The 12,378-nt window shown below is 39.4% G+C and overlaps 1 protein-coding gene across 3 annotated transcripts in view; it reads right to left on the reverse strand.

Annotated features, from left to right (window-relative positions):
- The window catches only part of adcy7 (adenylate cyclase 7), a 66,767-nt gene that overhangs the window by 9,108 nt on the left and 45,281 nt on the right, over positions 1-12,378 (reverse strand). For 2 of the 3 annotated variants that reach the window (XM_075464919.1, XM_075464929.1), the window contains exons 13-22: positions 7,384-7,443; positions 6,585-6,662; positions 4,462-4,531; positions 4,243-4,340; positions 3,945-4,029; positions 1,622-1,759; positions 1,415-1,468; positions 815-1,011; positions 349-466; positions 46-204 (exon numbers count right to left, since the gene is read on the reverse strand). In XM_075464919.1, coding sequence (XP_075321034.1) covers positions 46-204; positions 349-466; positions 815-1,011; positions 1,415-1,468; positions 1,622-1,759; positions 3,945-4,029; positions 4,243-4,340; positions 4,462-4,531; positions 6,585-6,662; positions 7,384-7,443 — 1,057 coding nt within the window. The remainder of the gene's footprint in view (positions 1-45; positions 205-348; positions 467-814; positions 1,012-1,414; positions 1,469-1,621; positions 1,760-3,944; positions 4,030-4,242; positions 4,341-4,461; positions 4,532-6,584; positions 6,663-7,383; positions 7,444-12,378) is intronic. The other variant, XM_075464940.1, reaches the window with a different exon arrangement.

Here is a 12,378-nt window from a genome sequence, read left to right on the forward strand (position 1 = left end):
CCTATTAGCCTGAGAGATTCAACCGAAACCCTGTGGAAATCTCACCTCGTTCTTCTTATTTTCCCCGACAAACAGTGCAGCCACGTGGGCTGGCAGCACGTTTTCCAAGAGCAAGCGGTTCAGGTTCTCCCTCGTCTCAATCTCCTCCTGCTCTGTGTGGTTCTTGTACTTCAGCAAAAAGTCCTGGCGAAAGCAGTACTCATTCTGGGAAGCCGATACAGAGTGGTAGAGCGGGGTATGAAATAAACTGCTATAATGGATGTAAAACTGTTCAGTTTGTCTGGTTGGAATGGAATTTCAAAAAGAGGCAGAAAGGAAATAAGAGGAAATCTGCATAATTGTCAATACCTGCTGTGAGATGATTAGCATGGTGACCAGGAATAGCGTGATGTATATGCAACTCATGATCTGGGGGTGTTTTACCAGCCCTATGCAGCGTAGGATTCTCATGTATTCATCTTCTCCACTGCAGAGCAAACAAGAACATTCTTTATCCTTGACAATACACTGAATCACATGTTTAGTTCTTCATCGTTAAGTATAAACAGAAATGAATCATTCTTAAGAGTACTGTGACTTTGACCACCAGACCATAACAATACTCATACTTTACTCCACTGATGCGCTGATAATGAATCATCATAATATATATATATGACGTACTACAAGCTGATACTTCTTTCACTTCAAGCAACTTGTTTCATCTTTGTGAGGAAAAATCCAGCTCAGAGCGAGGGACCTCAAAAAGAGGAAACCATACACTTGACAAACATGTGTTTCACCAACAGGATACACTTTCAGCATTCTGTCCCACCTGATGCAGGTCCAGCTGCCATTGAGCTGAGCATCAAATGAATTTCCGTAGTCCACGAAGAGGTCCTTCTTGGTGCTGAGGATGATCACATAGTATGCTGTGGAAGCAACGGTGAGGAAGAGCACTTTGAGCTCGAAGCTCACCCGGAGAAAGACTCCACAGGCAATCAGTGATAGGATGCAGCAGTATACAGAGTACTAAGGGACAGAGATAGCACAGAAATGGAGTTAGACCTATGACAAATACACATGTAAGACAATAGACAATAGCCTTCTATTTAGTATGGTTAGGTAGTTTAAAAACAACCAATAAAAGAGCAAAAAAGCACAATTAAAAAAGACACATTCAGAATATATATATATATATATATATATATACACATGTCATATTTTTTGTATCTGTTAGGTATTTATCATGTATAGTGTATTCATTCTATAGTACAGTTATATACCATAAGGTAAGCAGCACTAAGCAACTGTAGCTGGATGTCTGGAGTGGATGAGGTAGGCTTTGGAGCATATTAGCTGTGGTGCTTTTCTAGTTCACATATTTATCATATCATATTTATCATTATTTGCAGTTAAGAAATGAGTCACTCACAGGCAGATAGAAGAGGTTGGCCACATCCTCTTTCTCACGTGTCTGGACAAAGCACTGTGAAGTGGTGAAAAACAGCTTGACTGACAAGCAACCACTGAAGAGCATGCTTTGAAGTCTGGCATGGCATCTATGAAGTGTAGCACTGCTAGAAATAGTAGAGTACATAATGGCCTTGTCTTTGCACTCAAATTGTGAGCATAGTCTTACCAGGTTAAAGACTGCCATGATAATGATGACCGTAGTAGTGATGGTTGCCAAAGGGAGGCGCAGACATGGCCGTTTAACCACCGCCTCCGATACAGCTGGAAGCCACTGACACCTTGACAGCTTCTCCGGAAACAGGCGCTGCATAGGATAAAGGGAAGTGAAGCAAAAAGAGAGAAAAGATGGATCAAACCATGTGCAAGGAGCATGTGACTTGTGTGGTGTCAGACATCTTGAGACATCATGTGTGAATGACTCACAGCTGACTACTTCCAGAGTAGGAATCTGTCTGAGAGGTAAAATCAGCCTGTCAAGGACTGAATGTCAGACATTTGCCATGTCAGTGAGGTGCAGTAGCTGTAGAAAGCCGCAGCACCTTGAATGCAGAATAGCCTCCGGGACATGTCTCCATTCTCACGTAGCCTAATTCTGGTAAAGTGAAATACTTAGACTATGTACACACCACCCACATGCTTTTCACCCTTGCCTTTATTTACCAAGCACTTGCCCACTGTAATGACCTATGGACCTCTTAAGTCCCTTTCATGCAAGCAGTGCTTTACAATCATCTGGTGGCAACTGACAGCAGGCACAGTAGCATTAATTTGACATATGACATATCAGCTGCTGTGAAGAATCTGACACATTCTTAACAAATTATTAAAGTGATGCTCAGATTTCCTCCCTCAATAATAACTCAATATTTAGGTACAACACAGTGTTTACAGTCTCATGACATGAATGACAGAAAACTGTTTAAATGTATTTGAGGTGCAGCTAAAGCTTTTGCTCTTTGACCATAAATCAGTAATTGTACCCATCTACTGACATTTTGTTTGAAACAATGAAGTATGTTTGCTAGCATGATAGAAAAAATTAGAACACTTGAAAACACTTCAAATGTAACTCTGCACAGTTGGCTGAACGTATTGTTGGATCATTTTCGTTGTTTATTCACTAACTGAGTCAAACATATGTTGTTGTTTTTTGTTTTTAAAGATTCGCCAAAACTTCTGGCAACAGCACCAATTACTAAAGATATAAAATCGTCAAACTGAACATGGAGATGTTTAAGTCGCTAAATGCTGCTCTCCATCATGGACACTCAATCCCAACCCTTCCATGACACTGCTACTACAATTCATATTTTCTGTTTTACTTTACTGTTTTTCCATAGATCACATCGTACAGCCCTCTTTACATAACGTTTTATTCTTGTGACCAGCTGTAGATACTGTTATCTTAAAATCCTAATTATTGATTTCTTTTGTAGTACTATGTTGTACATATTGTGTTTGTCTTTTGCACTAACAATCAATATTATTGTTGTTGGATCAATAAAGTATGTAGCAATCTATCCATCCATCTGTCCTAAAAAGTCAGTTAGACAACTGCAGCTTATTCAGAACTCTGCTGCTCGAGTCCTCACTAAGACCAAAAAAGTGGACCACATCAGTCCAGCTCTGAGGTCTTTACACTGGCTGCCTGTCCATCAGAGGATAGACTTTAAAGTTCTGATGCTGGTCTATAAAGCTCTGAATGGTCTAGGACCAAAATACATCAGTGCTCCTGACCCAGTATGAACCTTCCAGACCCCTCAGGTCATCTGGATCCGGTCTTTTATCAGTTCCCAGAGTCAGAACCAGACATGGAGAAGCTGCATTTAGCTTGCTATGCTCCACATGTCTGGAACAAACTATTATCTATTGTCCTTATTTCTTTCTTTTTTGTTTAAAATTTAAATCATGCTTTTTATTTCTACTGTTTTAATATCTCTGTAAAGCACTTTGAATCACCTTGTAGTTGAATTGTGCTATACAAATAAACTTGCCTTGCCTTAAATCTTCCCTGTGCATTAACTCTTCAAGTGGCCCAGATGCGGCGCAGAATGCATATTGGAGAGTACTGCCATTGTCACATGGCCAGTAAAATTACTTCTTTCATTAGGACCTGCATTATTAAAGCATTCTCCTATTTGGCCTTAACACAAAAGCAAAGCAAGAGCATACAAAGAATTTCACATTTTATTTTTTCTCTAATGCACAAGGAAATTCTATTAATTTGAACATCACTTAAGTCACACACATGTAATGTAGGACAGGGCAAGACTATAATCATACAAGATTTTTAAAGCATATTTGCTGAAAGAATAACAACCCTTCTACAATGGCCATCATAGCTGTAGAGGCCAGTACACTGGCATGGCAGGGTTTCTGTGCTCATCAGGCTTTTGTTTTGTTTTTTAATTTTCTATTTGTAGTCCTGGAAAGAAGCTTGAACTAAAAAGGCAAATCTTAAAGGTAAAGGTAAGACTTAACATACTGACCTGCAAGTGGCCTGCAAAACAGATGGCCAGGGTCAGCAGCAGCAAACAAACCAACACTCCAAATGATGTCCCCAGTACCTGTCGACTGACAGACAAAACAATAGCATGTCAAAGTCAGCCTCCTACTACTACTACTACTACTTACCATCAGTACAAATGTGAATTTCACAGTGTGCTTTTGATGACTAAATCTCAGAGTGCAAGGCACACAAAAGAAAAAAAGATGCAAATTGCCATGTCCTCCCAAATGTTCTCAACGAGAATGAAAAAGAAAACCAGGAAATGTTGCTATACTCACTCCTTTGTGACAAGCATCTGAACAGCAAAGATACAGAAGAAGATGAAGGTTGCACAACCCACATAGTGTTTGAACATCGGCAAATCCAGGGCTCGGTACTGAGGAGAGGAAAAACAGAACACACCTCAACCTCGCACTCAGTATTAGAAAAACTAAGTAGCCAACTATGAAAATGTAGAAATATTACTGATATCAATCACCTCTCCATGTCAAACCAACCTGTTTTTCCAGATCTTTCTTTGGAAACCACAGAGCTAAACTTCCACTCTCTTCAGACTTAGACCATTGCCTAAGTAAAAAGAAGGAAGAAAGAAGGGTGTTAGAGAAAAGCAAAAGATAAGGTTAGAAAGAAGGAAAAAAGTAAGTCTGAATAGATAATTGCTAAGACTTTTACCCTTGACGTGTCACAAGTTTAACTTCTGTGCTGTGCTTGAGTTAAAGGGGAAATCAGCACTGAATCACACAGGGCATAAACTTCACAGGGAGCTGGCACTTAATGCAATTACTTGATGCAATAGCAGTAACTTTCAAAAGAAGGCTTGAAATGGCCATTTGTTGCACTTGTGATGATGTTCAATCATAAAGTTAGTAAAGTGTCAGTGACCTGAAGTTGCCGGGTCATGGTGAATCAACATGTGAAATAGCAAAAACACTGAATCATCTATATTTTAAGACTTTAACGAAGTCAACCTTATATCCAAGAGGCATGAACATGTATTACAGCATTTATTTATATACAGACTCAACTGCAGTCTGCAAGCCAGTGAAAGGAAAAACAGATATTTTTTTTTTGCATCCACTTTTTGCATCTGGCGCACATTAGGGTGCACTCATGCTGACTGTGTTGCACAGTGCAATTTTGGCACTAATTTCATCACAAAATTATATCTGAACAAACACCTCCTCCATTCACGACTTATTTTCATGTATTTAAGGTTAGGCCCTTTTTTCATCTTTCCACTGATGGTTCCATCATGAGACAATTTTCATTTTTGTTAAGGGAGATTCATACTAACATTATCATCCACAAATGTAATACAGTGACCCAGAGTTCCAAGAAAAGATCTGTACTGATCCAGTTCATGATGAGCAGCCAAGTAAATCTGCATGGATCTTTTCAACATTTTCTTATAAAAAACCTGCAGTCACCACACGGCAGTAAGAATAATATGCATTCTTTCATTCACAACTTTGGATTTAAAATAGATTTAAGGGCATGTGTATTATCCAAAAGAAACAATTTCAAAGATTATTTAAATTGTCAAACACAGGAATAAGATGGGGCAGGCAGTAAAGATGAATCATGCTGGTGTTTTTCTAAACATCACATGGGTTAGTTATCTGTCCCAGTTCAAGTGTCTCAACAGTGAAATCATTTTGAGAAATGCAACCCAATCATATCCATCTGTTTTTTCTTATATGCAAAAGTTCCCACTCTGTGTAATTTATTTTTTGTCTAATCATTTCAGCATCATGTTTGTGATTAGCTTCAGTTAGCTGACACAAATGGGACTGTATCCAAATAAATCCCAAACCAGTAAATTATCCAACTTATAAGGTGCAAGTCAATAGCACATGCAGTAAAGGAATTTCACAAAAAGAAGAATTCACATATTCACATATCTCCCTCCAGTAGAAATGAGTCTGCTCTCTGCCAGCAAAGCTCAACACAAACCAAATATTAGTAAATCTGTGGCCTAAAATTATCTCTGAATCAACTCCAGACCCAACATGGGTTATTAATATAGGATCTTATCTGAGCAATAATCAAATACAGATTCAGAGCAGCTGGCTCACTCAGGGGCAGAGCTTGTGGCATAGGATGCTGTCAGGTCACTGAATAAATAAACTGAGAAATGGATGTTAACATTTGGGGAGCGTTGTATATTTTTTGTAATTTTAGAATAGACTTTTTTGTCTATTGCATTTCAGTTGAGACGTCTCAGTTTTGTCCAAGGGGGTGTACAGATCTTTTCACAAACCAACAGACCTACACTACTCACCCCGAAGCAATTGCTGTGAAATTCTACTTGGTATTGTTCACTTGAGCTTCAACCTTATTTGAAAAATAAGAAACTTACCACAAAGCTGTGCATAAATTTCAGGGATTCTATAAACAATCAATCATACGACAGCAAGCAAATACCCGCCTTAAACATGATATGGGCGTATCCCAAAGTGTGAAGTGCTTGAAAACAATGCAGAGATTGTATTACCCTTCAATGTAAATTAAAACCTTATTCATATTTTCATGTAATTTTAGTGACATGACTTTATTAAATACACTTCATATATAAAAACAAACTACATAAGATGTTATTTGAATTGTAGAATGGGCTTACTTGCTGCTGAGTTCATCTATGGTTGTGGTCATCTCATTGTGCAGCTCCTCATCAAACTTACTCTTCTGGGATTTGATCCTGCACCAGAGAGCACAGAGACTATTAGGAAGAAGCAGCTGGGAAGACTCTGAAACACACAGCCTGATTAGAACAGATGCTGGGAAACCAGATCAGGTTGTGTGGGTTACTCAGGTCCATTTTAGCTGTGCTTGGAGGCAACTTGGGCGATGCCAACCTGAGCATTAGAGAGAAAAGAGAAACACACGGTTGTGCCTTTAAGAGAGTAATGTAGAGGAAGTGTGCTGGATGCATAATGAGCTGTGTTAGATATTCCCTGTGGGATTTGGTGGAGGTGATTCTGTCGTGCTTCTGCGTGGAAACCCCCTACTCAACCAGGAAGGAAACATTCACACAGATAAGCAGACCCAGATGCACACAAGCCTCAGCCAGTAATCCGTGTTAAAAGGAATATGTCAGTCACCTAAACAGAGGTTATAGCAATTTTAAGATCACGTGCTGCCCTGTTACAAAGAGTTAGCGGTTGGAAATACTCAGGAGAACAGTATTTCACCACTGCACAGGTTAGTGCTGGGAGAGCAAAGCTTTCCACTAAAACAGTAGTTCTCACCCTGAGGATCAAGAAACTGCTCAGAAATTTGGGGGGCTGTAGAAGAGTTAAAGAATGGATGTAAAGAAACATAAAACTTCTACTTGTTAGACTGAAATGATAAGCCAGAAGGTTGAGAACTACTGCACTGACAGGGATTAGGACCTTGTGAGCCATGAAAGCCCCACTCACTTATAGCTGCTGAATGGAGGGTTGGGCAAGGTGAATGGCTCTTCGAGAGACTCATCAAAGCTGTCAGGGTTCAATAGTTAGACACAAACACAAATTCATCACAAGTGAGCAGAGGGGAGCCAAAATACACAAAGAAGTAATGTAAAACTGTGAAAATCTTGACAACGAGAAATATACGGATCCGAGGCAGTGGAGCAACCTTTACTTTTAATCAAGGACAATATATTCAGCTATGTAATGTCATCAAGATTGTGTGGGTCTTAGTCAGTTAACCGTCATTTCAGTCTCAGACACGACCCGTGATTACCAGTTGTTACATCTGCTGTAGTAGACAGTGAATACATGAATGCAATTAAATATTTTTTATTGTCATTTCAAATCACATTACTCAGGCACACACTGTTTCTATGAAAGAGTCCTGCCCACCAATCTATACTTTTTTACAAGATATAACGCTTATTGTTCTGTCAATGCATTATTTAAGGCAGAACAGATGTACTAAAAAAGGCCAAGCTGACGACTAACTAACTAATGACTAACTTCTTTAATATTGCTTTACTAAAAACAAAACAAAAAATCATAAAAACTATTTGTTCATGACCATCGACCCTTCTGGAGATATGTACTAACCAGTAAGAATGTACACAAAGGGACAAGCAAATGCATAAACAGGGATAAACAGCTATTTCATAACATCAATCCTCTGCTATGTATAATTCGTGTACAAAAGAGATAGTTTAAGACCTTAAACAAGCTGCCTGTACGCTCACTGTAAATCAGCCTGTGAACAGTGAATGTGTGTATCACGTGTACAAAAGAGAAGGTGCAATAAAGTTAGAGTTGAAAAGGAAATCTTGCATGCAACAACTTGTCGAGCATGACTCCATGTGCACAATCAGGGTTACACTGGGCTGACGCTGTATGGGGCTTGGGCTCAACACAGTCTCGCTATAATGTTATCAGTTTGCTCAACCCCTCCACATCTATATGTTGTGGCAAGCAGTGATTCTCTTTTTGTAGAAAGTGTTAGCTATAGATTATCTGCTTAGCTTCCTATTTAAGTAACAAATGGTGCATTACCCTTAACACACCTATGCATGCTAACACTATGATTTTAATCAACACAGCAACCTGGCTGCCCACTGCTCCAGGTTGGCATCTGTCTCTATGAGTGTGTGACCATGTGCATGTGTGTGTCAACAGGTGCCAACCTGGATGGCTTAAAAGCGGAGGATAAATTTCGTGTGTATGCATGACAATAAAATCTGATCTTAATCTTAATCTTAAATGTAACCTAGTCTGTAAACTTTATTAGTAGTAACATTATAATGTTTTAAGGTAATAATTCCCTTATTAATAAAAACACAGATCCATACATAAATTACCTTGATATGTTTGTTGTTTGTTGTTTTGTTTACTTTATTAAACGGTGTCATACACCAAAAAGGTGCCCAGCCCGCATGGGCTTACAAGACACACCACAAGCAACAAAAAGCAATAGTCAAAAGAACATCTTCATAATTGATAAACCAGCGTACACACTCCTCAGTAAACAACAACCCCACTCAAACATAAAGCGCTCTCCTGCGTTGTTGGTAAGCTTCCAACACATATTGGGCTAAATAAAACACCTTCTCGCCAAACAAATATGTAAGTCTGCACTCATCGGACATAGAAAATAAATCATGACATTCCAAGGTCAATTTAAGGAAGAGCTTAAGTCTTGTACAGAATTTCTTCTGCCCAATTTTGTTTATAGTTTTCAAATAATATTATCTTAATTTGTTTGACACTACAGGATAATTTATTTCTATATATGTATTGGAGACCTACTTCATGAAATATACTGGAAAGTTAATTTGTCCAACGACTATTTTTTGAGAGGTTCCACAAAAAAATTTGTTTGACAAGTCTGTGGTCAGCCATGTTGATGAGTCTATTCCACAGTCGCACCACCCTTAATCCGCACTTCGCACGGCTCCCATCCCATATACACATACTGCGAGTTTGGGGGCCATTTTGTGTACACCAAGGAAGCAGCGCATAGCTCTGTTCTGAACTGCATCACGTTTTGCTTTCTTACAATAACCCCAAACTCCTGTACCATAATCTAAAATTGGACAGACACAGGAATTATACAACTGCGTATAAGTTTTATACCCAAGATCCCTACACAGCTTGACCTTATTAAGGACAGAAACATATACTTAAATTATACAATTATAATATATAATATTCTCTATAATATAATAATATAATGTTCTGTCTTCCTTTAAGGAAAGTCTAGTATCACAGCTATTTACAGCTAGATACAAATCAATATGAAAGTGCACTAAATTCCTGCCTATTTGTTTGGTGTCACATCAAAATCATGTAATTCAATAATATACCCACTCGCAAGTTGTCATTTGGGGTTGTTTCATCATTTGAGTATGTGTCATTCAAAATGGAGATAAAACAATCTTCTATACTTTATATCACCATTTACAAACCACCACAGAATTGTTTTATTGATGATTTTACTGAACTACTTTCAACTGTGTGCACTGCTTTTGACTGTTTAGTCGTAACAGGGGACTTGAATGTGCATGTGGATGTAGCCCATAACAAGCAAGCTAAAGAGCTCACTGCTGTCCTTGAAATGTTTGGTCTAACTCAGCATGTGACTGAGCCCACCCACAGCCGAGGGCACACTCTAGATGTTCTCATTTCAAGGGGTGTTGTCATTTCAAACGTGGATGTCGTCGATGTTGCTTTATCTGATCATTTCTGTGTTTTCTTCGACCTGTCTGTTACACCCAAACCAGCAGCTGGGTCTGCAGTTGTTCGGGGAAGACTCATAAATGACAGAACAGGGACACAGTTTATGGAAATGATTAGGTTTGAGAACACCCCGTGTTCTAATGTTGATGATCTGTTGAACTCTTACACATCAAGTCTCTTAAATGTTTTGGATACCATTGCTCCTGTCAAGGTTAGAATGGTTAAAAGTAGGCAAAGGGCGCCATGGAGGAAAGAAGAGTCGGTCAGGGCACAGAAAAGGGAGTGCCGGAGAGCTGAACGGAAATGGCACAAGTCAAAGCTTGTTAAAGATTAACAAACCCTCCAGTTTCACTGCCTTTAGAACTAATTTCTTCATACAAGTGTAATGAGTTTGCAATATTCTTTAATGACAAAGTTCAAGGCATTAAAAATGCAATAATTTCCACAACACAAATAACTACTCTGCAGCCAGCTAGACACCTAGAGCTGACACATTTCACACCTATTACTGACAAAACAGTCAAAGAGATCATCTGCAGTCTGAGTTCATCAACGTGCTGCCTTGATGAGTTGCCCACTAGATTCCTAAAGTCTGTGCTGAGCAGTTTGTTACCACAACTCGCTCATCTAGTCAACATCTCACTCCAGAATGGAACATTTCCAAAGGCCTTAAAAACCGCTGTCATTAAGCCTCTTCTAAAGAAGAGCAATATTGATGCCACAGTCCTGAACAACTACCGGCTCATATCAAACCTACCATTCTTAGGCAAAGTCCTAGAAAAGGTTGTATACCAACAGCTTAGTGACTTTCTCCTGTCTAACAATGCTTTTGATACTTTCCAATCAGGCTTTAGGCCCCACCACAGCACTGAGACAGCTCTGATCAAGGTGACAAATGACATCCGCCTGAACACAGATGCAAGTAAAGTCTTAGTTCTCCTGGACCTGAGTGCTGCCTTTGACACAGTTGACCATGCGACCTTATTACAGAGGTTAGAAGACTGGGTGGGAATCTCTGGTCGTGCTTTAAACTGGTTCAAGTCCTATCTGGAGGACAGGAAATATTTTGTTGAAATCGGTAACTGTGTCTCAGACCAAATGGCTATGACCTGTGGGGTTCACCAGGGGTCAATCCTGGGACCCGTATTGTTCAATCTGTACATGCTTCCACTAGGCCAGCTAATACACAGCTATAATGTGTCCTACCACAACTATGCAGATGACACTCAGATCTATGTGTCACTGACGGCAGGAGAACACGGGCCTGTAGATACATTGTGTCACTGCATCGAACAGATCAGTGTGTGGATGCAAAACAATTTTCTCCAGCTAAACTCAAACAAAACTGAAATCATTGTCTGTGGCCCACAGAAACAAAGAGAAAGTCACCTTGAGACTCTCTCTCTAAAACCTAATTATCAAGTTAGAAATCTCGGGGTAATATTGGACTCAGAGCTGACCTTTAACAGCCACATTAAATCTGTAACATCAGCAGCTTTTTACCATCTAATAAACATTGCCAGAATCAAAGGAATAGTGTCTAAACCAGACTTAAAAAGACTAATTCATGCGTTTGTCTCCAGCAGGTTAGACTACTGTAACGGCCTGCTCACTGGGCTCTCTAAACGGGCTGTAAGACAGCTGCAGTACATCCAGAATGCTGCTGCTCGAGTCCTGACTAGAACCAGGAAATACGACCATATTAGTCCAGTGCTCAGGTCTCTGCACTGGCTTCCTGTCGCTCAGAGAATAGACTTTAAAACAGCTCTGCTTATGTACAAGTCTCTTCATGGTCAAGCGCCAAAGTACATCTCTGACATGTTAGAGCAATATGAACCAACTTGGGCTCTGAGAACCTCAGGGAGGGGTCTCCTGCTAGTGCCCAGAGTCAGGACTAAACAAGGTGAGGCTGCGTTTCTGTTTTATGCTCCTAACATCTGGAACAGCCGTCCAGAAGATGTGAGACAGGCCTCAACTCTGACAATGTTTAAATCCAGGCTGAAAACAGTTCTATTTAGCTGTGCATATGACACCTGAAAGTATTTTATCTGCACTCTTCACTTTTAAATGAATGAATGAATTATTATTTTTTATGTTTTTTTGTTTGTTTGTTTGTTTTTTGTTTTTTTAATGATTTTATTGCCTTCTTGTGATTTTATGTAGCTGTAAAGCACTTTGAATTGCCTTGTGTACGAATTGTGCTCTACAAATAAAATTGCCTTGCCTAATTCC

The sequence above is a fragment of the Odontesthes bonariensis genome, chromosome 1, assembly GCF_027942865.1.
Source record: "Odontesthes bonariensis isolate fOdoBon6 chromosome 1, fOdoBon6.hap1, whole genome shotgun sequence".
Lineage (NCBI taxonomy): Eukaryota > Metazoa > Chordata > Actinopteri > Atheriniformes > Atherinopsidae > Odontesthes > Odontesthes bonariensis.